General features: G+C 36.1%; 2 protein-coding genes across 2 annotated transcripts; both read left to right on the forward strand.

The window, feature by feature from the left end:
• The first annotated feature begins 5,943 nt into the window (after positions 1 to 5,943).
• On the forward strand, positions 5,944 to 15,409 carry LOC128209048 (elongation of very long chain fatty acids protein 7-like). The gene is made up of 7 exons (XM_052912867.1): positions 5,944 to 6,127; positions 9,310 to 9,497; positions 11,080 to 11,163; positions 11,355 to 11,411; positions 11,667 to 11,772; positions 13,326 to 13,462; positions 13,607 to 15,409. The coding sequence occupies exons 1-7, from the start codon at positions 6,073 to 6,075 to the stop codon at positions 13,916 to 13,918; spliced, it is 939 nt and encodes a 312-aa protein (XP_052768827.1). The 5' UTR covers positions 5,944 to 6,072; the 3' UTR covers positions 13,919 to 15,409.
• A 3,420-nt stretch (positions 15,410 to 18,829) lies between these two features.
• LOC128208500 (elongation of very long chain fatty acids protein 7-like) lies at positions 18,830 to 24,342 on the forward strand. Its single transcript, XM_052912062.1, has 7 exons — positions 18,830 to 18,884; positions 19,976 to 20,163; positions 21,725 to 21,808; positions 21,995 to 22,051; positions 22,256 to 22,361; positions 23,857 to 23,993; positions 24,139 to 24,342. The coding sequence occupies exons 1-7, from the start codon at positions 18,830 to 18,832 to the stop codon at positions 24,340 to 24,342; spliced, it is 831 nt and encodes a 276-aa protein (XP_052768022.1).
• The last annotated feature ends 611 nt before the right edge of the window (positions 24,343 to 24,953 follow it).

A 24,953-nucleotide genomic window follows, 5' to 3' on the forward strand; every position in this document is an offset into this window, starting at 1 on the left:
TAGAAAAAAACATGCTTGTCAGGCGATTTAACAAAGCACTATCGCTTCGTTCGAGCCTTATTTAACGCTATGGTTTAATTGAGCCATCCTCTTCAGTAGTTAGTTCAATGCGAAACGTGATACATAAAAGAATACGCCAAATCACTCAGGGCATCAGTTAGTCTCTTTGATTTTTTAAGTCGGTTTGCAGACTTAAAATGGTGCGCATGATTCGAAATTGGATGTGAGTTGTGTGTGGGTGGAGCAATAACCACGATTATTCAATGCTTCAAAACCATAAATTGCAAAAAAAATCGACCAAGGAAACATTTAAAGTGTAAACATACTTTGATTATAACATAGATGATAAAGTTCATGTAAACAAACATCGTTCATTATCACGCCTCCAAAATGAACGACGCAAAGTGGTGACCCCATATTTTTCCATATCGGGTCACTTAATTATATCGTACCAGAATGGCGTCTATTTTCCGATTCCGATGAATATATAAAACATTTCCCCGAAATTGATCTATGTAAACAGGTTGTCGACGTGATAAATTCGTTAGTTACGGCGTGGCCCGATATTGGATAAACGTGGCGCAAGAAACTATAAATGGTTTGGTTTGACCTGTATGGCGTGAGACCACAGTTATTTTTACTATATGTTTCATATAGACACTAACCTGGCTTTTGACTTTATACACACCCCAATTGAAAAACAAGGACATGGCATCTCTAGAACAATTCAAGACACAAAATATAATCACAAGAAAACACCATGTTGACCATTGACCCGACTGTCAAAATTGAGTTCAAATACATAACCCTTCCGCCAGGGAGTCAATCGGCTACAAACAACTAATTTTCAGACTTCCACAAGCTATGATTTTTCCAATATTTACATTGAAAACTATCAAGTTCTGCAATAGAGTGTCAAATTCAGTCAAGTTCTCTGCAAAAAGAACATTTTTTGCTTCTTTTTCGTTCAATTTTAATGAAATATTGATACTTGAACACAAGCACTCTTTTTTTCTGTATTCACATCCGGATCTTGGTCAACGGGGGGCAGATAACTGTGGTCTTGAGCCGTATGTCCCATATCGGAACACCTACCAACCCCATTGCTTATACTCGTATAAACGTCTCTCATACATCCAGTCTCACATATGTCGATAGCTGCGTCATCAAATATATACCTTATGCGTTTGCAACAGTAGCAAAACAAGTATAAAAATAACGGTATAATCGTAGTTTTGAAGCATAAAGTACACTGAGTGAGTCTGTAAGACTAGTAAGAACGTGCATTGTTTTCACGAGCTATTTTGATACAGACATAATTTTCATCTAAAACAAGTGTAATCGTAAGCAAGAAATTGCTCTTCATTCTGTGCACAAGGTCGTTTCTAAAAATATCGTTGACAATGTTTATACTCACCGAATCGAGGACGTTTTTCACCCCAAACAATGAACCAGGAAACCTAGACGAACCTGACATTACTGCCCTTGTACCAATAGATACCAAAAAGAGCATCGCCAAAATTGAACTCTGAGACTCATATATAAGCAGTCAGTATGTATGGCTTTTCGTGTCGATCTTTACTGAAACTCGGATAATTCACATGGGCGGTTTTAGGATTTTGCGTTCGAGGGGCGCGATTTGGCAGCGCAACTAAGGAAATACGCTCCCTTTTCAGAGAATACGAAGAAATACAGGGCTTAATGAGTTAATTGGGGCGTTAGGTCACCCACAAGAATACTAAGCATTTTAGTCGGAAAGAGTGCATTCAAGTGCATTCAAGTGCATTATTTTCATATTGTATCGGATGTTGACTTAAAAAAACAACACCAGTAACAATTTTAGAGGTGGCGCGTGCCGGGTACGCCCCCGTCTAAACCCGGTAGTGGTTCAATGACTGATGCTAATGATACAAACTTTGATTACAAATGATGGTTGTTGAGTACTATCAATTGTCACAGTTAAGTGGCTGGGATTCAAAAGTAAGCATGACCGAAAAACAACAGTGACCGTGAATGGGTGGTTACCTTAATTTTATTTTTAGCGCGTGTTTCTGCTTATTTTCTGTCTGGTTGCCTACCGTGTGCAATTCGCATTAAATCACATATATGTGTGTGTCTGACACACCTGTACAAATTTCATGTTCACATGCAGTACATAAAAGTAAACCATTTTTCTTTGAGAGTTTTTAGAAGTTCACGCATTGGATAGTGTAGAGGAATTCAATAGGCATTTTGCTATGGACACTGTAAAGGTAAATATTTGTTTTTGGCTTTCTAAATGATAATCGGCGCCGCGCTGCGCCCAGCCACCCGATATAATTATTGGGGCCCATTGACAGGATGGAGCTACGCTCAGATTTTTTCGGGGGGTTAACATTTGTTATACTGAACTCGAAATAACATGGCTCATCTGCTGGTCAAGGACAACCCTACACGAACTTGCCATTGCAATACATCAAACCGATCTCAAGTTTTTTGTGTGGACGCGTTCATAAAACAGAGTCTGCAACCTGACCATTTGGCCTTCTGACCTCAATATAGTAGAGGTTATAATGGAGGTTAACCTACCACTAAAATTGCATGGCCATAAGGTTAATCCGTGCTCGAGTTATTGTGCATTGTTACATGGTCTACCGACCATCAAACATACCGACAGACCGTCATTTGCAAATCTAGATGCAAATGTTACTAAGTTTGCCCGTCTGTCCGTCTGCACGCATGTAATATTCTACTAGTATATGGCAGATATCTCTTATTATAAGAAGATTTCCTTGACAATTTCAATTTCTTTAAATTTAACATTACATGTTGAAATAAGCAAGCGTGTCATGTTTAGTCGTTAGTCATTTTAAAATACCGTCCCGCCCAAACATCATTAAAAAGTAGTCTAGACGGCACTTTAGAATGACTAGTTTAGTCGTGGACCTATATCGGTCCTAAAAGTAAAACAAAATAAATATTTAAAAAAATCAAATATTTTATTTAAAACAATGTTAATCCTTTTGAATATCTCTTTTGCCACAAACAAACCGGCCATTCCAAAAGTTTCTAATTCCGTCAACAATTCTTTTCTTTCTCTGTTTATTTCTGGAGCAGCATTGCTCATGACATCAACATTGTTGTCAACCTCAACAAAGTCATCATTATCTTTGAATGCGATTTCATCATGTACTATATGTATGCTTGCCTCAGTAATTGTTACTATTAATGTCAAATGGCTGTATTTCATTTTCTTCTGAGTAAGTAGATTTTAAATCTATGTTTTCCATGTGAGTAGGATTTGTTATTGGTCCCAGATTTTCCGGTTCACACGTTATTTTTTCATTACTAGATGACTTCTTGCTTTCTAAGGTTGTGGCTTCCCACTCGTCTGACTGAACTTCACCAGCGTTTGTGCAAGCAGATTCAAATCCTATGCGTTCAGTGATACCGGTTGGTGACTTGGCTGAAACGTGCAACGGCAACTTGTTTGCTCGTTTAATAATCGGCTCTATCCAAAACTCGACATGAGAACTTTGGAAATCCAGGACCTGAAATAGGTGAACCCTCTCAGCTTCCTTAAGGTTTAGCTCTGCCATGTCGAACATTTCTGTCGGTGCACCAATGTGGAGAAGTGAGTGCAGATCGATCCCCGTCGGCTTTGGCGGAGTAAATTTCGGCAGGAGCGGCTGAATGGACTGACAAACCACCTCGGACGAATATGGCTCACTGCCTCGCTCTTTCAACTGTCGGGATGTGGCAGGATCTCTTTGTCTGAAACGATTAACATTAAATGTTCACTTGCTTAACCTGGCGAGTTATTAATCTAAACAACCCTTTTTAAAATATATATATATATATATAATTAAACAAACCTTTCTTCCTTAGTAGTGGATGCTTCTTCCATGCGAATTCGTCTACCACCAACTCCTCGAAGACTTTATTCTTCGTCTGCGTCCAGAGCGCTCTTCGTAGAATCTTCTCTTTCCGTATCAATTCTTGCAGTTTGAATTCTTGCTTCATTCTTGATGCGAACTCTTCAAAATCGGCGGCATTTCGCAGTCTCCCGGTATAGAACAAGGTGTTCGTGATGCTCATATTATAAAATAACGCAGGATAAATGCTTTTTGTGATAGCTTCTGTACGCTGTACAGCTACAAGCTATGGCGAATATGTGCCTCTATGGTAATGACGTAAAAAGACGTCATATAGTAAGCGTTACGTCATATCTTACTTGTAACATAACCAATCAAAAAGATCAAAGACAGATCGGCATTGAACATACAGCTGTCCGAGGTCTCACACGTCAGTAGAAACTTAGTAGCTTCAGGAATGCGTTTTATATTCATTATATTATTATCACTTCATTTGAAAATAAATGCATAAAAGTTTTTAGAGTGAAAACAAACGTCATTTTGATAAAAATTTTAACATCTCAAAACATCAATTGCTTTTGACTGCCATTATTGTGACATCAACGTTAAGCGTACGATATGATAAAATAGGCATTTCGGACAGAGTATTAAATTTTTAGATATGTCAGGTTATTTTTGTTACAAATGTTAACTTCATACTTAACGATATACCATAAGTAAATAAAATGTTGAGTATGTTGTTTTAAACAAGCTTCTTAGCGAAAGAATGACAATAATTCAGCTGTATCAGTTAATAAGAAGAAATTAAAAACGAAATTTTCAAACGAAAACAAGCTCGGATGTATATGGACGGATAACAATGTCAGTAATCTTTACATTCAACTACGCTGCAAGTAGATCGCGTAGTAATTTCAGTTGAGCAGTTAAACTTTAACGATACTCATGGGAATCTTAATTATTGATGTAGTTATAAAAGTCACTGGCAATCAATATTAACTTAGTAATACAAAATACACGTTAAAACATTACGATTAACTTACTAGTATTTCAATTTTCACGAACTACTTCTACAAATGTACCGCCTTACAATCGAAGTTGTTTTCGATAGAAAAAGGCCGAAAAGTTCCGAATGGCAGACGCTACTGTTGAACTCCTACTATTCGGCATTGGACGTCAATAATCTTCATACTGTATGTCCATACATATATCCTGAACACGAAACGCTTCAAGCGCAAGGTTTATTTCACTTTTCAACAGTCCCACCGTCACTGATAACACCGAGATCCCCCCCCCGCCCCGCCCAGGTCCGGGGGAAATGGGCCGTGTTTTTATCTTCCTGGTGACCCTGCAGTGCTGAGTCAATGCGGTGGTTTTGTTTTCGCGCCGAAAATAGTGGGGAATGGGCCCTACCTAGGATGTCCCGTGGTTGCGGGGGCATTTGGGATTTTACCTGGGATCGGGTGGACCAAAAGTCAAGGTCCTCGCTTTTCCCTGGACCTTGGGGCCGTGGTTACAATTGACTGGTGCATTATACCTTCTAGTTTCTACCCTTTCTCCATCATTTATCTCTGCCCTTGCTTCTTTTCTCAACATCTCTTAACATTCGAAAAGCATTTTCAGTGTTGCGTTTTATTAACTAGCGTATTATTAAATAAACGGACAACTGATTATGAAATTAGATTAATCCTTTTTAATATAATATTACATTTATAACTATTTCCTGAGTGTCCATACATACCTTGTCAATAAAATCCAGAAGAGAAACTTAAATTAGTATTACCATCCTGGTTAATTCTCAATTATGTACCATTCCTTTGTAATGGCTTAATCCGAAATTGTATAAATGTGTATAACAATCTAATCCTGTTTATGTAATAATGTGGATTGTATTGGTTTTTGATTGTTATAGTGTTGGTATGCTGAAAAATATTGGTTCTCCAAGGTCCAAATAATAGTTACTGTAGAATATGGAATACAGAGTTCTCTGGCTAGCCCGATGGTGCACTAAGCTAATGTTAAATAGTACCATTCATAAAGGTTTAAGATATGAATAATGACCAACTGATCTCCTTGTGGATGTGTTGTCAGGTTATAGTGTATGTATAAACACGCAGACAATTTCGTCGACCCTCATGTCATCATTTAGTTGGTGAACACTACTTAATCGCGCATACCGGATATATAAATACAGGATAACACTAATAGCGTTACTTTTAAAATGAGTGTTATAGCACAAGTCCAGGATTTTTACAATTATTTATGCAGTGATATAGGTAAGAATATTATTTTTGCGCTAGTGTTTGCTTAATGTCTTACAAGGCATATTTATAAAGGTAATGTACACATGCTATTGACTCTTATGTTTTATTTTTCGATATTTCGTAAAAACACTTTTATGGCATTAATAAATGCCCCATTTTCATTCAAAGCTTGTGTTACGTTTTCCCTTCATCCATACGCGTTCGACCCGGCCTGTCACTTAGTACCTTGACGTTGGACAATACATAAATATAGGTAATGTTTAAACATAAAGATACATCATATGAATACATAACGTGGTTGCTATAGTTGAAAACGCCTATGGTATAAGTAGCTCATTAAGGGTCAGAATGTCAAACATCGCACGATCACATACTTACACACTTAAGTCAACTAAGTACAATGTTTTCGCTATATTTTGACCTCATTATGCATAAATACTTAATTTAAAGTGACACTCTTATTCAAAATCAATACATACACATGTATAACAAACATAATTTTTGAGTGATTAACTTTGAAATACTTACTTAATAGTGCATTTATGGAAAATATTAATTACTGATAACAAGATTGTAACCGTGTTTTTAATAGCTGAAAACGCAAAAATATTAAATGATTGGTGAATGCTAAAAGATTTACTGCGATCTACTATCGTCTCATAGGGTAGAAATACCGTGTTTTTGCATCTTTCTTTCATATTAAACTCGGTATCCTTAATAAAGAACATTGTTTTTCGACATTCATTCATGCTTTTTTGGTATATTAAAACAATTATATTAATCGTTGTAAATCTTTTTTGGGAGTAAGAGTGCATTTTAAAGTGTGATGTACGTATCCAATACTACTTCTAAATACCAGTTGCTCTATGAAAATGATACAGTTGATACTTCAGTGATAAGGTATGCTACGCTGTAGTTACAACGCCTGTCTCAACAATGTTACTACATGATAACATAATTCATTTATACACGTTCATACAAGCGGTTGCAATTTCCTCAGCTGCTTCATAAAGCTGATTCATGCCTTTCAGTGCTTAAAGGCGTCGATATTAATTATGTGCCACATGTTGGTATGAAATTAAAATAAGAAGTAAAAAGTCAGCCCTGTAATCGCGGGATGTACAGTCATTATAAACCTTCTATATTTTAAAGCTACACTCTCACAGATTTACCTTTTTTGACATTTTTATTTTTATTTTTTTGTCTTGGAATGAACATATTTTTGCGTAAATATTTGTAAACCAGTGATAAAAGACTGCCGACAAAAGATAGATTTTCCTATTTCCGTTCCAAAATTATTGTTTCATGGCTAAAAACGGCTTAAAAATGCATAAAAATCTGCAATCTAATGTTTTGTCAGTTTATTTTCATGTAACAATTATGACGTCACTTAACGGGAGGGTATGCAGTGAAGGACAATGCTCTGCTTAAAAAGACAGCCGGTTTAAATCGCTTAAATAGGGAAGACTACTTCGAAAAAAATGACTATAAATTGAATATATGAAACCGAAAAAATAAAACTCGTCATATATCATATAAACATGTTTGACATTACTTCCTGGAAGAGAGAGGGCCATCAAGAGCACATAATAACTATAAAATAGTAATAACTTTATAATAATAACTATATAATAATAATAATAATAATAATAATAATAATAATAATAATAATAATAATAATAATAAAACAACAACAACTAATACTACAACTACTGCTAGTGCTACTACTACTACTACTACTACTACTACTACTACTACTACTACTACCACCACCACTACTACTGTCGACCGAGGCGAAGCCGAGGTTGACAGTGTTTTCCGAAGGTTGACAATATGCACTGTCACTCCCAAGGCAGTCAATATCTATTTTATTGTACCGAACAAAAACTGTAGTATTTTAAAGACTAAAAATACCATTTTCACTGACAACTGCGAATCTTGCTGCCAAATTAATCATAATTTTTCACATACAAATCCAACATGGCGGCGTATTTGTAGCGTATTTTCAATTTCATTACGTCAGAGGGTGACAGTGCGGCAGAGGGTTATAGTGCGGGGTGATAGTCGAAAATATTGCCCTGGCGTTTTTACTATATGTTCTATAGAAGTGAGGTATAATTATAATCAATATCAACTTGTCATACGACTCAATATATAAATAGTCCGATATGGTCAATAAACGAAAAACGTTTATTGAACATTCGTAAATATGTGGTATATAGTGTAAGTCTATATATATATGGTCACAGTATTTGGTAGCATAGATACCGTGACACTTGGTTGGCAACTCATTCGCGTATGAGTAAGTGTGTACGGGGGAGGGATGTATCAAAACTTTCACCAACGCATTTATTTGGTGACACGCCTAGCAGTGATTATGTTCATCTAAATCTGCTTTATATTTTGTTCGAGGTTTACTGGTTTACATTAAATGTATTCATACACTCAATGAAATACCGCACACATAAAAAATATGCGAATGGCGTTAAAATAGAAACTTGGAACTATTTTCATATAATTTTCATTAAAATTCATTATTTAGTGTAACTAGCCTATGACAATGTCTTTAACCAGACAAAATGTATGTTTGCTATAAATGTGTATGTATTGATTTTGAATAAGAGTGTCACTTTAAAAAGCGTGGTAAATACCGTAATACTGTATCGAAACCGCATGTAGCTGAAAACGTTTAACAATTTACTTTAAAATTAATAGAGCTTCAAATTATTCAAAAAAGAAATGCTCAGCAATAACAAAGACTGAATTTGAATAATGGGTAATATTTTGTTTTATGGCCACCAAATTTGATGTACAGTCGAAGCTCGTTGGCTCGAACTCACAGGGACCGGCGAAAATACGTCGAGCCTCGAAGAATTCGAGCGAAGCGGGAATGATTACCTTCAGTTAAAGAAATCCGCCCTTTTAATCCAGTTCGAGCCAACGAGGAATTCGAGCCAAGAGAGTTCGAGCCAAGGGGGTTCGACTGTATTGGAAATGAGATGGAATCTTTATTTGAAAAGGGACCATGGTTAACGGTTTTGGCCAGTGTGCTTTGTCAAAATGTTAATTTCAATTGTAGTATTTTTCCTACTACTGAAAATGAAGGGATTTATCAAAACCAAAGAATGAAACTTAGCAAAACAAAAGGAACGAATATCAAATGCTCCAATGCTTTCTCAACATTTACGTTTCAGACCAACGGGTTCGGGATTGGCCCCTTATGAGCAGGCCGATTGAGCCCCTACTGTTAGTGATCGCGTACCTGCTGTTTGTCGCTTTGGGTCCAAGATGGATGGCCACAAGGAAACCGTTCAAGCTTCAATCCGTTATAGTCTTCTACAACTTCTTCATGGTTGCTTTGTGTTCCTACACTGTTCATGAGGTACGCATCATGCAGACTTTTAGTAATCTGACCCATGATAAAACCTAGTTCACTGATTTCTACATTAATTTTAATGTGAAATTGTAAAGCCAAATATTGTTTGCATGGTTTGGAAGGTATTTGCTTGCTGATTACTTTTATGTTAAATCATTGACCAAAAGTACAGTTCACATCAAGTTACTACGTTTTTAGCTCACCAGAGCACGAAGTGCTCAAGGTGAGCTATTGTGATCGGTCTTTGTCCGTCGTCCGTCCGTCCGTCAGTCAGTCAGTCATTCAGTCTGTCCGTCCGTCCGTCCGTCCGGACGTCCGTCCGTCCGTCAACAATTGCTTAAAAACATCTCCTCTGAAACTACCTGACCAAATTCAATGAAACTTGACAGGAGGCTTCCTTGGGTAACCCTCTACAAAAATACAACAAGGGGTCACGATTTATTAACGACAACAACAAAATGGCCGACTTCCTGTTTTGCTTTAAAAAGTATCTCTTCTGAAACTACCACTCCAAGTTCAATGAAACTTTACAGAAAGCTTCCTTGGGTAACCATCCACAATAATACAACAAGGGGACACGATTATTCAACAACAACAACAACAACAACAACAACAACAACAAGAGAAAGAACAACAATATGGCTGACTTCCTGTTTTGCTTTTAAAAAAACATCTCCTCTGGAACTAACACTCCAAAGTCGATGAAACTTTAAAGGAAGCTTCCTTGGGTGACCCTCTACAAAAATGCAACAAGGGGTCACGATTGCTCAACAATAACAACAACGGCAAAAACAACAAAATGGCTGACTTCTTGTTTTGCTTTAAAAAACATCTCCTCTGAAACTACCACTCCAAATTCAATGAAACTTTACAGAAAGCTTCCTTAGGTGACCCTCTACTAAAATACAACAAAGGGGCCATAATTGATCATCAACAACAACAACAACAACAACACCAACAACAAAATGGCCATCTTCCTGTTTTGTTTAAAAAAACTATCTCCTCTAAAACTACCACTCATAATTCAATGAAACTTACAGGAAGCTTCCTTGGGTAACCTTCTACAAAAATACAACAAGGGGTCGCGATTTATCAACAACAAAAACAATTTGGCCAACTTCCTGTTTTCTTTACAAAAACATCACCTCTGAAACTACCCGGCAAAATTAACTGAAACTTTACAGGAAGCTTCATTGCATGACCCTCTTCAAAAAAAACAACAAGGCATAGAGATTGATCATCAACAACAACAACAAAATGGCCGACTTAGGTGAGCGTTTTGGGGCCATCATGACCCTCTTGTTTCTAATATGCTTTTAATTCCAACTAAAATAGAACGTAAAATAACCTATCTTATAATCTTCAAAAGCCACGAAAGCTTCGTGTTGTTTTTTTCTGATAGTTTTTGCTAAATATTCACACATTCTGTGTCTAGTCTCCTAAAGTTCTTAGAGAATGGTCATGTAGTTATTTTACAATGTGCTTAGGCGTATGTATACATATTGATATACATGGATGAGACTCGAACAAACTTAACACGGTTTAAAGTATAAAATTACATTAAAGTGACATGGTTCTTTCCCTTCAGTTCCTCGTGTCTGGGTGGTTATTTGACTATTCTCTAAGCTGTAACCAAGGCGTCGACTACTCAAACAGTCCAAAAGCTATACGGGTATGTTTTATTAAGTCGATGGTGTGTATTTCTTATGAATAATACCTACATGCCCGATACGGCACCCTTTTCGATGCCTATTTAAAGTGCATATATGTTCAGATTGTTTTTGTTTTTTTAAATTATAGCCATTCTTTACCAATAACAAAGCTTTCCCCTCAAAATAAACACAATGACATTCATTATTGCAGATGGCGGGTGCTGTTTGGCTGTTCTTTATTGCAAAATTTATAGAACTTTTGGACACGGTAAACGAATTATGATACACTATTATTCCGATGTTTTCATCATCATCATCATCATCATCGTCATCGTCATCGTCGTCGTCGTCGTCGTCGTCGTCGTCGTCGTCGTCGTCATCATCATCATCATCATCATCATCATCATCATCATCATCATCGTTTGTGTTTTCATTATCTGTATTTCACGAAACCATTTTCCTTTTAAGTTTTAATACGTCATTGCCTTTGGATACATGATTTCATATTCTTACATATTTGCAGGTGTTTTTCATCTTGCGTAAGAAGACGAATCAGGTGACATTCCTGCACGTGTTTCACCATGGATGTCTGCCAGTATTTTGGTGGTGGGGAGTCAAGGCCGTTCCTGGTGAGCTTCATAATGTACTAGATAAATATTTCGCTATTGTTTCTTGATTCTTTTATGTTGAAATGAGGTGGCAGTATCGGTCAGAGATGATGGAGAATATAAGTATCTTCCATGGCCGCTCGTGTAAGATAGGTTCATTCCGACCCGAGCGTAGGGAGTTTTGCGGAAATGAGGTTTACCGAGTTTCCGCAAAACACCCTGCGCGAGGGTCGGGATGAACTATCTTACACGAGCGGCTATGGTAGATGCTTTTTCTCCCACCTCAGTTAAACAAAATTAAGTAAAAATGTATGTTTTGCTGGAACTCTTTTGCGCTTAGTGAAAATAATTGCGTATGGATATGCAATAATTCGTGGTTGTCATGGATATACGTGCAGTGATTCAGATTATGTTAATAGTCAAATCGGTCTTTAAATAGTTCTAAGAAGAGTGAAGCATTATTTCTTGAAAGGTGCGTGAAAACTGTTTTATGGTGATATTTAAAGCGAGAAATAATTAATTAGCGTTCTAAATATTGCCTCAAGACAAGGTTTCCATGATGCTACAGACGACAGTCTTCAACAAGGGAGGTAATTACAATGTGGTGACCATTAAAAGGAGTTCCATACGGGCATTTTATCTTCGCCCGTATCTACTTATCTGAGGTGGGAGAAAACAGTATCTGTAATAAAATGTATTGAGTATCACCCCAGAGTGATACTATCATCTACGATGGGGTCTGACGTTTTGAAACAACTTTGAAAAATTGACATCCGAATGGACAATTTTAAAGTAAATTTATCTCAGTCTAGCGATGGGTAAATGCGTATCAAACCAATTGGAAAAAGCGTGAGAAATCATCATAAGGGGCGTAGCTAGTGACAGCGTTCTCTTCTTGCATACCGGACGTGTGTTTCCGGTCATGTGACCGGTGCTGGAAAAACTCATCTTACACCCCCATGTAAGATGAGTCACGCGCAACAACGCGCCACTTCTTATTTCTTTTATTGTATGGTTTATGAAAAGTATATATTGCAAATTCTATAAAGCGGAATCAAAAATATAAGTATACAATACTTTTTCTTAAAATTGAAAATAAATAATCGTAAAAGCGCGATTTTTAATAGAACTATTTGACGTCGATAGTGATTTAAAATTACTGCGCTTTATGACGTTAGTACACAACGTCGCACGCGCTGTTTGGTGAAATGTACAGAAGTGCGTTTTCGACGTCAATTTTTCCACAAATTCATAATTTTAGGTATGCAAGAAAAAATATCAATCATGTTTTTACGGTCCGGATCGAAAATAAACGACCCTCGGGCACGCTGCGTGACAGGTAACTCGGCACGCCTCGTTACCGGCTTACGCGCGTGCCCTCGGGTCGGATTTTTCTACCCGTTCCGGAAACAAATGATAGATACTTATAGTATCTGATTTCCATCTGACTTCTTTCGTTGACAATATAATACATATGTGTTGCTTAACACCATTTCGATCAAACAGAGAATTATATTGTATGTATTTTCTTCTTCTGTAGAATCTCTTCGAACTTATGTTTTATTTATTTGCAGGTGGATTCGGCACTTTTCATGGTTTTGTGAACTGCTGTGTACATGTTGTTATGTATTTATACTACGGCATTTCTGCTCTTGGTCCGGATTACCAGAAATACATTTGGTGGAAGAAATACGTTACCAAGTTTCAGTTGGTAAATGATTTGTTTATTCTTCGTTCATCGTGCACACTATTTGCATAATGCAGTATTTGTAACAAAGCGGTTTAAAATGGGTTGATTTTTTGTGTTATTTGATAGCCAATCTGTTTTTGGTATTAAAGTGTTCGTATATTTCAGGCACAGTTCTTCATAGTGACCATCCATAACTCCCAGTATCTATTTCGCGAATGCGCCTACCCATGGAAATACGTCGCCTTTATTCAAGGATTTACGACCATTATAGCAGGATTGTTTCTCAACTTTTACGTAAAGGCTTACCGGAGAAAGACTCACTCCGCTGTGAGTGAAAAGAACAGGAATGTGTCAAACGGTCATTATAGTAACGGTGATGCATACACGCATGCTAACGGACTCATTAGCAACGAAAACATTATAAATGGTTACTATACGACGACACACGCTGAACACAGACATAAACACTTGGATTAAGAGTGTGGATTTACTTAGAACTTATGTAACATAATATGACATGTGTATTATAAAAGATAATATCGTAAGGTCTGAGGATATCGCTAGGAAATCTTCTACGTGAAGGATTACCGTAAAGGTCCGCTATGTTTAACAAGAATTGCGTTGTTCCAAGCGGTTGCTACAAAAGTTATAATTCTGCGCATGTGCATGCAAACAGGTATTTTGCAAACGGATTCCTTACCAGCATGCACACAGCGACACAAAACATAAGAAAAAGGGTTTGTTTTAAAAGTGATTTAAGTAAAAAAAATATGATCACCTTATCAAATTTATGTTCAGAAACTCGATAGAGAAATACATATCGAAAATTCAAGATTCTCGTGACTAACAAAATCAATACGATTTGTACGTCTATACATATTTTGAAACTGACAACCTGCCAATTGGGTTAAAAATTTAACGTTTTATTTGAACATCAAGGTGTAAACTGAAGTCCTAGTTTTATTTATTCTTCTATACGTGATCCCCCCCCCCCGAAAAAATCATCAACAACAACAACAAAAAACAAAACAAAAAACGTGTGTTTGTACAACCTCCGTGTATTGATCTTAATCTAATTGCCTAATTGTCTTATCAGATCTGGGATCTGAATATCCTGCTGAGCAGTTTTAGAGGTTTTATGATTGAAATGGACCCTTAATGGCCCTGAGCCAATAAACGAATAAACAGGAAATTGGCCCCTACTGTGACATCACTTCAATTGGCACAGCAGGGCATTGCCTTGCCAAACATTCCTTAAACTATGTTACTTAATAGATTTGTAACTTTAATTCGCGCAAAATCAAAACGTCATACCAGAATTTCGGCTTTATTGTCCCCCCCCCCCCCCCCGGTGTTTCCAACTGTGAGTTTATCAGGATATAAACCATAGTTATGTTTCGATAAACCACCAAAAACAATGAAATCAAGTGTCAACGTACCCTCAATTGAATTCATTCATAGCACTGACATTTTTAAAGTTAATATGGACCTAATACGCTTTAATAATAAAGAGAACAGTATCATTATCACAGCGCATTATATAACTGTTTGTACCTGCTATCATATTTCATATTTAAACATTATTATTCATGATTTTGTTATATTCATATTTAATTTTTTCACGACAATAAATATTAAATACATCAGCTACATTCTTGTTGGAAATATACACTAAACGATATGGTATATCCCAAAGTATGTGGACGGTGAAGAGTAGCATCGTTTCTGTCAATGAACAATAGCTGCTGTCATTTGTAGTTTTTCTTATCAAAAAATATTGTCCCAGAATGTATCAGACATAATGCCATGCATTATTATTATTCATTTTTGAGGGTTGTACAAGGTGTTCACGGAATTTTTGTGTTTCAAAATGTTTAAAAAATGATACAAATGAAGTTCAGTGCAATACAAACCGACGTTAGAAGTTGTATGTTTTTCATCAAATGCCCTATTTAAATATCTTGTGACCATGAGACAACACATATGCGTACTTGACGCAAGTCAAAACCATCTGAACATCTTCGAAAAAATGTATATTTCCTATAATATATTATAGAGGGTATTACAAAATATAATTTTTCTGTTACCACGAGTGAATAAAATACGATCTCACATTGAATTCAACAAATTTTCTTTTTATTTCTTTTTATTTCATGCCTTTATCGTGTTTTTTCAATATATTTTCTCGCTGGAGCAAATTTTGTTTGACGACAGTCCATTTCCGCGGCCTCTTTGCGAAAGGAAGCAACTGCGGCATCACCGATTTGTCAAGGTTACTCCTATTCGCGCGAGCAGTTCGTCCACTAAAAAACGTTTTCTACTTTATGGAAATAGTAGTAGCTTTTGGAATTGAAATTTATAATAGATAAAACCCTTAGACCATCAACGAAACCTTAGATAAGGTAAACCATCTGGAACGTGTGACATGTTTCTATATATTCATGAACAATTTCAATAGATTTTAACAAACAATTATGGACTTATACTAGTGTGTATGCGTTAAATCATCGGAAGTCTGTGTTCAGTGTTTTTCGTAGTTATTATCTATTCAATGTCGCTCTCCGACTCTTTATCCGATATTTCTTCGATGGTCTTCAATACAGACGACAACAACCACGTATATTCAACTTGTGACATACATGTACTTAATGTCAAGGAGTGCAAATCTTACATAAAAGATGACAAAAAGTCCCGAGTTGTCTGCAGTGAAATGATCAATGTTATCATTTCATTCAACCAAAAGTGAAATGATCAAGTTTTATTTCATGAATATCGATGAAAAAATGAAAAATATTGGTGAATGATAACTTGATCATTTCACTCTGGCTAAAGTGAAATGATAACATTTGATCATTTCACTCTGTACAAACAACTCGGGACTATTCTATTTAATCTTTTATAAGATTTGCTTCCCTTGACTAAAAAAATATATATGTATGTAACAAGTAGAGTACATGTTTGTTGTCGTCCGTAATGCAGTAATAGACACATTTGCCGAATGGTATAGAATTGTCAAAATCAAATTATGCATTAGTTTTAATAAAACAAACATTTTAGCGATTGAATATTAATTAAAAAAGAACAAACTCACCTATTTATGTATAAACTATTTCATGAAACGTACTGTTGCAATTAACCCGCTTTGTAGGTGTCAGTTAAATATTAACTTGGCCACATGTGCTAGTTTTAGAGTCGATTCTACCTACAAACTCTAAGCGCGTACATGTATACACAAGCATTTTGAATTTGACCAATTCCCTTCAATTGTTTATCTTCATTGCTTCAACAATTCATATTTCTTTTTATAAATAATGCGCAGAAAAGGCATGTCCAAAAGCTGAACGATGAAATACTCCCGCCTTATCAAATAGTTCAGATCATCGGCCATAAAAACCTGAATAATTTAAGCAAATTGAAAACCAACTAGCCTTACTGGGCCATGGTGTTTTCCGGCATCTTGTCGAGAAAACTTTCAAAGTCTGCGCTCCATCCTTCTCAAAAGCATATTCTGGCACATCCTCGCCATTCCTCTGGGGTGTTCGTAAACCCAAAATTTAACGGTTACATGACGCTCAACTTTAATAAATATGAAACTTATTCGCTGTCTCGGCTGCACTGAAAATCAATTCACCCCGAAAGAATACCGTAAGTTCAAGAGTCTGAGAGCGACAGTGACTAGATAGATACTGTATACACTACGAAAAACACTAAACACAAACTTCCGTTTCCTTTACGCATACACACTTTTATCAGTCCATCTTTGTTAATTTAAATCTGTTGAAATTTTTCTTCAATGTACAAAAAATGCCACATGCCCAAGTTTCATTTAATTGTAATTTTACGCGTAATTGTATTTTTTTTATTTCCGAAATGATTTTGATTAGATACTTGTTTTGTGCTCAATAAATGTTAAAAATGATAGGTTTCATTGATGGTAGTAAGGTTTTATCTAAAAACAATTTCAATTCCAACAACCATTTCCATAAAGCGTGAAACACTTTTTGCGTGGACAGACTAATCGCATGAAAAGGAGGTAACCTTGACATAGCGGTTAGGCCGCAGTTGCTTCCCTTCCCAAAGTGGCCACAAAAAGGGACTGTCGTCAAACAAAATCAACTCCAGCGGGGACATATATTGATAAAACATGATAAATGCATGAAATAAAGAGAACAATTGTTGAATTCAGTGAAGGATCGTATTTTATTTCCTCTATATCATTCACCAATATTTTTCATTGTTTGACCTATATGTATGAAATATATCATCGTATTTTACTGGATGTTTTAGCGCTAATTAAGTGTCACGTCTTGACATGATTTTCATTGATTTGAGACGTTAACCAAATTATGGTGTCATTACTATACTGTGATAGATAATAAGTATCTTCCATGGCCGAGAGTGTAAGATAGGTTCATTCCGACCCGAGCGAAGGGTGTTTTGCGGAAACGAGGTTTACCGAGTTTCCGCAAAACACCCTGCGCGAGGGTCGGGATGAACCTGTCTTACACGAGCGGCTATGGTAGATGCTTTTTCTCCCACCTCAGTAAAACAAAATTAAGTAAAAATGAATTTTTTGCTGGAACTCTTTTGTGCTTAGTGAAAATAATTGCGTATAATAATTGCGTATGGATATGCGATAATTCGTGGTTGTCATGGATATTCGCGCAGTGATTCAGAGTATGTAAATTGTCTGATCGGTCTTTAAATAGTTGTAAGAAGAGTGAAGCATTATTTCTTGAAAGGTGCGTGGAAACTGTTTTCTGGTGACATTTGAAGCGAGAAATAATTAACTAGCGTACTAAATATTGCCACAAGACAAGGTTTCCATGATGCGCTTCAAACAGACGCTACAGACGACAGTCTTCAACAAGGGAGTTAATTACAATGTGGTGACCATTAAAAGTAGTTCCATACGGGCATTTTATCTTCGCCCGTGGGCAAGATAAGTATTTCTAGGATGGTAAAATTTATGGATCTATTTATCTGAGGTGGGAGAAAAATTGTTTTTCACACATATTGAGCTACATTGCTGTTGAGCCTGGTGCATGAATTCAGCTGAATTTTTAATTTAATTTTCAATGTTTATTAAAAAAATATATACATAGTAATTTCTTCTAAAACTGTTAGATTCCCATCAAATATTCTTATCATTGTTATTAATTATAAAATAATTACAGTTTCGGTCAAAATGGTGATGAAGCGATATCATCAGCCTTGGGCATCGCCCTCAGTCGATTCAATAATTGTATTTTTATCAATTAATATTTTTAATTAAGCTCGTATGGTTTTGTATGTATGAAAACGCCAACGCTTGTGACAACTCGTTGTACAAGACTTAATCACGTATACAGATGGGAATGTGATGCAGCTTTTATAGTTACTTTAATAATGAGTGTTATAGCACAAATTAAGGATTTTTATGATTATGTATGCAGTGATATTGGTAAGAATGTGATTTTGTAGATGCATTTTCAAGGCTCAAAAAGGTCAAACATCATGCGATGGATACTTCAACACTGCAGTGAATTAACAGCAATGTCTTAAATACTTTTGACGTCCTTGTGTATGCGAGGTTGAGATTAAGATTTGGCTCTAGTATTTTTGCGATATTGAGGTCAGTTGCTCAATGAAAATGACACAGTTGACATCGCACTGGAAATATACTATATATATTTATACTATTCCAATCCTGCTTGAAAAAACAACAATAAGTCACATGTAACAACGTGCCAATTTTAAGTACTTTAATGTCTAACTTGATGCAATTTAATTGATGATTTTTCAGGAATTTAAAATTAAACAATTGATTATTTAAACAAATAATATAATTATAAAATACTGATAACTCTATGACAACGACAGAGATTTCTTTACTTTCACGCGCCTTGGCGTCAGTAAACAACGACACGCGCGCTTTAATTGCAATTTACAAAATCTATGTTTATTTGAAAGTTAAAGGTATTCAATAAAAGGGCTAAGTATAAACAACTTCACAACAGCTTTACCGTTTAAACATCAATAAATACACATTCGGAATATTTACAAAATTAGTTTGCTATGTTACAATTTCACAACAGCTTTACCGTTTAAACATCAATAAATACACATTCGGAATGTTTACAAAATTAGTTTGCTATGTTACAATTTTACAACAGCTTTACCGTTTAAACATCAATAAATACACATTCGGAATGTTTACAAAATTAGTTTGCTATGTTACAACTTTACAACAGCTTTACCGTTTAAACATCAATAAATACACATTCGGAATGTTTACAAAATTAGTTTGCTATGTTAAATTTTACAACAGCTTTACCGTTAGTTATTCAACTCTTCAGTACCCTCATGTGAACATCAATTAATAAAAAATAACATTCAATAAAGCCCTTCAGCCGCGCCTATGATGCCCTTCATGAACATTCTAATGGATATTTCGAGAACCAACAAAACCAGGTAAATAAACCTGGTAAAACAAAAGGAGGAATTGTTTTCAAAGTCTTAGTGTCAGACCTGTTCTCAAAACTTTCCTTTCAGACCCAAGGGTGCGTGATTGGCCCCTTATGAGCAGGCCGGTTGAGCCCCTACTGTTAGTGATCGCGTACCTGCTGTTTGTCGCTTTGGGTCCAAGATGGATGGCCACAAGGAAACCGTTCAAGCTTCAATCCATTATAGTCTTCTACAACTTCTTCATGGTTGCTTTGTGTTCCTACACTGTTCACGAGGTACGCATCATACAGACTTTTAGTAATCTGACCCATGATAAAACCTAGTTCACTGATTTCTACATTAATTTTAATGTGAAATAGTCAAGCCAAATATTTTTTGCATGGTTTGGAAGGTATTTGCTTGCTGATTACTTCTATGTTAAATCATTGACCAAAAGTACAGTTTACATCAAGTTACTACGTTTTTAGCTCACCAGAGCACGAAGTGCTCAAGGTGAGCTATTGTGATCGGTCTTTGTCCGTCGTCCGACCGTCTGTCAGTCAGTCATTCAGTCTGTCCTTCCGTCCGGACGTCCGTCCGTCCGTCAACAATTGCTTAAAAACATCTCCTCTGAAACTACCTGACCAAATTCAATGTAACTTGACTAGAGGCTTCCTTGGGTAACCCTCTACAAAAATGCAACAAGGGGTCACGATTTATTAACAACAACAACAAAATGGCCGGCTTCCTGTTTTGCTTTAAAAAAAAACATCTCCTCTGAAACTACCACTCCAAAGTCGATGAAACTTTACAGAAAGCTTCCTTGGGTGACCCTCTACAAAAATGCAACAAGGGGTCACGATTGCTCAATAATAACAACAACGGCAAAAACAACAAATTGTCTAACTTCCTGTTTTGCTTTAAAAAAAACATCTCCTCTGAAACTACCACTCCAAATTCAATGAAACTTTACAGAAAGCTTCCTTAGGTGATCCTCTACTAAAATACAACAAAGGGGCCACAATTGATCATCAACAACAACAACAACAACAACAACAACAACAAAATGGCCATCTTCCTGTTTTGATTAAAAAACACCTCTCCTCTAAAACTACCACTCATAATTCAATGAAACTTACAGGAAGCTTCCTTGGGTAACCTTCTACAAAAATACAACAAGGGGTCGCGATTTATCAACAACAAAAACAATTTGGCCAACTTCCTGTTCTCTTTACAAAAACATCACCTCTGAAACTATCCGGCAAAATTCACTGAAACTTTACAGGAAGCTTCATTGCATGACCGTCTACAAAGAAACAACAAGGCATAGAGATTGATCAACAACAACAACAAAATGTTGCTTTACTGTTTTGCTTTAAAAAAAATCTCTGAAACTACCATGCCAAATTCAATGAAACTTTACAACTAGCTTCGTAGCATCACCCTTTACAAATTTGAAACAAGGCATCGTCATCAGTAAAGATATGTTTAAATTGCAACATTTTTATTAATGCTTTATCACAGAGTTGTGGCCTTTTGCTTAGGTGAGCGTTTGGGGGCCATCATGACCCTTTTGTTTCCAATGTGCTTTTAATTCCAACTAAAATTAAACGTAAAATAACCTATCTTATAATCTTCAAAAGCCACGAAAGCTTCGTGCTATTTCTGATAGTTTTTGTTAAATATTCACACATTCTGTGTCTAGTCTCCTAAAGTTCTTAGATAATGGTCATGTACTTATTTTACAATGTGCTTAGGCCATGTATACATATTGATATACATGGATGAGACTCGAACAAACTTAACACGGTTTAAAGTATAAAATTACATTAAAGTGACATGGTTCTTTCCCTTCAGTTCCTCGTGTCTGGGTGGTTATTTGACTATTCTCTAAGCTGTAACCAAGGCGTCGACTACTCAAACAGTCCAAAAGCTATACGGGTATGTTTTATTAAGTCGATGGTGTGTATTTCTTATGAATAATACCTACATGCCCGACACGGCACCCTTTTCGATGCCTATTTCAAGTGCATATATGTTCAGATTGTTTTTAAAAAAATTATAGCCATTTTTACCAATAACAAAGCTTTTCCCTCAAAATAAACACAATGACATTCATTATTGCAGATGGCGGGTGCTGTTTGGCTGTTCTTTATTGCAAAATTTATAGAACTTTTGGACACGGTAAACGAATTATGATACACTATTATTCCGATGTTTTCATCATCATCATCGTCGTCATCATCATCATCATCATCATCATCATCATCATCATCATCATCATCGTTTGTGTTTTCATTATCTGTATTTCACGAAACCATTTTCCTTTTAAGTTTTAATACGTCATTGCCTTTGGATACATGATTTCATATTCTTACATATTTGCAGGTGTTTTTCATCTTGCGTAAGAAGACAAATCAGGTGACATTCCTGCACGTGTTTCACCATGGATGTCTGCCAGTATTTTGGTGGTGGGGAGTCAAGGCCGTTCCTGGTGAGCTTCATAATGTACTAGATAAATATTTCGCTATTGTTTCTTCATTCGTTTATGTTGAAATGAGGTGGCAGTATCGGTCAGAGATGATGGAGAATATAAGTATCTTCCATGGCCGCTTGTGTAAGATAGGTTCATTCCGACCCGAGCGTAGGGAGTTTTCCGCAAAACACCCTGCGCGAGAGTCGGGATGAACTATCTTACACGAGCGGCTATGGTAGATGCTTTTTCTCCCACCTCAGTTAAACAAAATTAAGTAAAAATGTATATTTTGCTGCAACTCTTTTGTGCTTAGTGAAAATAATTGCGTATGGATATGCAATAATTCGTGGTTGTCATGGATATACGTGCAGTGATTCAGATTATGTTAATAGTCAAATCGGTCTTTAAATAGTTCTAAGAAGAGTGAAGCGTTATTTCTTGAAAGGTGCGTAAAAACTGTTTTCTGGTGATATTTGAAGCGAGAAATAATTAATTAGCGTTCTAAATATTGCCTCAAGACAAGGTTTCCATGATGCTACAGACGACAGTCTTCAACAAGGGCAAGATAAGAATTTCTAGCTTGGTTAGATTATCGTGATCAGAGGTGGGAGAAAACAGTATCTGTAATAAAATGTAGTGTGTATCACCCCTGAGTGATACTATCATCTACGATGGGGTCTGACGTTTTGAAACAACTTTGAAAAATTGACATCCGAATGGACAATTTTAAAGTAAATTTGTCTCAGTCTATCGATGGGTAAATGCGTATCAAACCAATTGGAAAAAGCGTGAGAAATCATCATAAGGGGTGTAGCTAGTGACAGCGTTCTCTTCTTGCATACCGGACGTGTGTTTCCGGTCATGTGACCGGTGCTGGAAAAACTCATCTTACACCCCCATGTAAGATGAGTCACGCGCAACAACGCGCCACTTCTTATTTCTTTTATTGTATGGTTTATGAAAAGTATATATTGCAATTTCTATAAAGCGGAATCAAAAATATAAGTATACAATACTTTTTCTTAAAATTGAAAATAAATAATCGTAAAAGCGCGATTTTTAATAGAACTATTTGACGTCGATAGTGATTTAAAATTACTGCGCTTTATGACGTTAGTACAAAACGTCGCACGCGCTGTTTGATGAAATGTACAGAAGTGCGTTTTCGACGTCAATTTTTCCACAAATTCATAATTTTAGGTATGCAAGAACAAATATCAATCATGTTTTTACGGTCCAGATCGAAAATAAACGACCCTCGGGCACGCTGCGTGACAGGTAACTCGGCACGCCTCGTTACCGGCTTACGCGCGTGCCCTCGGGTCGGATTTTTCTACCCGTTCCGGAAACACATGATAGATACTTATAGTATCTGATTTCCATCTGACTTCTTCCGTTGACAATATAACACATATGTGTTGCTTAACACCATTTCGATCAATCAGAGAATTATATTGTATGTATTTTCTTCTTCTGTAGAATCTCTTCGAACTTATGTTTTATTTATTTGCAGGTGGATTCGGCACTTTTCATGGTTTTGTGAACTGCTGTGTACATGTTGTTATGTATTTATACTACGGCATTTCTGCTCTTGGTCCGGATTACCAGAAATACATTTGGTGGAAGAAATACGTTACCAAGTTTCAGTTGGTAAATGATTTGTTTATTCTTCGTTCATCGTGCACACTATTTGCATAATGCAGAATTTGTAACAAAGCGGTTTAAAATGGGTTGATTTTTTTGTGTATTTTGATAGCCAATCTGTTTTTGGTATTAAATTGTTCGTATATTTCAGGCACAGTTCTTCATAGTGACCATCCATAACTCCCAGTATCTATTTCGCGAATGCGCCTACCCATGGAAATACGTCGCCTTTATTCAAGGATTTACGACCATTATAGCAGGATTGTTTCTCAACTTTTACGTAAAGGCTTACCGGAGAAAGACTTACTCGACTGTGAATGAAAATAATAAAAAAGACTCACTCCACAGTGAATGAAAGTAATAGGAATGTTACAAATGATCAATGCAAAAAGTCATGCAAAGGAACATATAAGAGATGGAAACGTTACCAGCGGTTAAAAACGGTTACCATACGACGAAACATGCAGAATTCAAACATAAACGCTAGCATTCAGATTGTAGATTTATTGAAAAAAATTCATAGTTTAAGCTTTATTTATTTTATATATATATATATATATAATATAAATGTGTTGTTATATATTTAACAACACATTTATCATAGATTACTAGGACTCTAAAGCTGACCTTAAAAGTTTTATTTAAAACATTGTTTCGCTAATTTTCACAATCACAGTCATAATCTGATATTATTATATTTTGTTGTAAACATTATTTTTCAATTTGATCTCAACTTTAGTGCTGCATACATTCTGTTCACTGTGTTTTATATTATGTAGTTACTGATATTTGTTTCTCTGTTTTGTTTAAAACCGTTTCAAACTTATTTCTATGTCATCATCTCATGCATATTATATGCCAAAGATGTAAATAAAAACTTGAAACTTGAAGATTGTATCGTAAGGATTATAGAGATAGCTAAATCATTCTACGTGAAGGCTTACAATCCATTGTCAAAGGACACAT

The sequence above is a fragment of the Mya arenaria genome, chromosome 11 (genome assembly GCF_026914265.1).
Source record: "Mya arenaria isolate MELC-2E11 chromosome 11, ASM2691426v1".
In the NCBI taxonomy this organism is placed as follows: Eukaryota; Metazoa; Mollusca; class Bivalvia; order Myida; family Myidae; genus Mya; species Mya arenaria.

What these genes read in the sequence shown, in the direction of transcription:
- LOC128208500 (XM_052912062.1), top strand. Translation starts at nt 18,830, where the DNA reads ATGAGTGTTATAGCACAAATTAAGGATTTTTATGATTATGTATGCAGT. An exon ending in GTTCCTACACTGTTCACGAG is followed by an intron (nt 20,164 to 21,724) that starts GTACGCATCATA and finishes CTTTCCCTTCAG; the next exon opens with TTCCTCGTGTCTGGGTGGTT. An exon ending in GGGAGTCAAGGCCGTTCCTG is followed by an intron (nt 22,362 to 23,856) that starts GTGAGCTTCATA and finishes ATTTATTTGCAG; the next exon opens with GTGGATTCGGCACTTTTCAT.
- LOC128209048 (XM_052912867.1), top strand. Translation starts at nt 6,073, where the DNA reads ATGAGTGTTATAGCACAAGTCCAGGATTTTTACAATTATTTATGCAGT. An exon ending in TTATTTATGCAGTGATATAG is followed by an intron (nt 6,128 to 9,309) that starts GTAAGAATATTA and finishes TTTACGTTTCAG; the next exon opens with ACCAACGGGTTCGGGATTGG. An exon ending in TTATAGAACTTTTGGACACG is followed by an intron (nt 11,412 to 11,666) that starts GTAAACGAATTA and finishes ACATATTTGCAG; the next exon opens with GTGTTTTTCATCTTGCGTAA.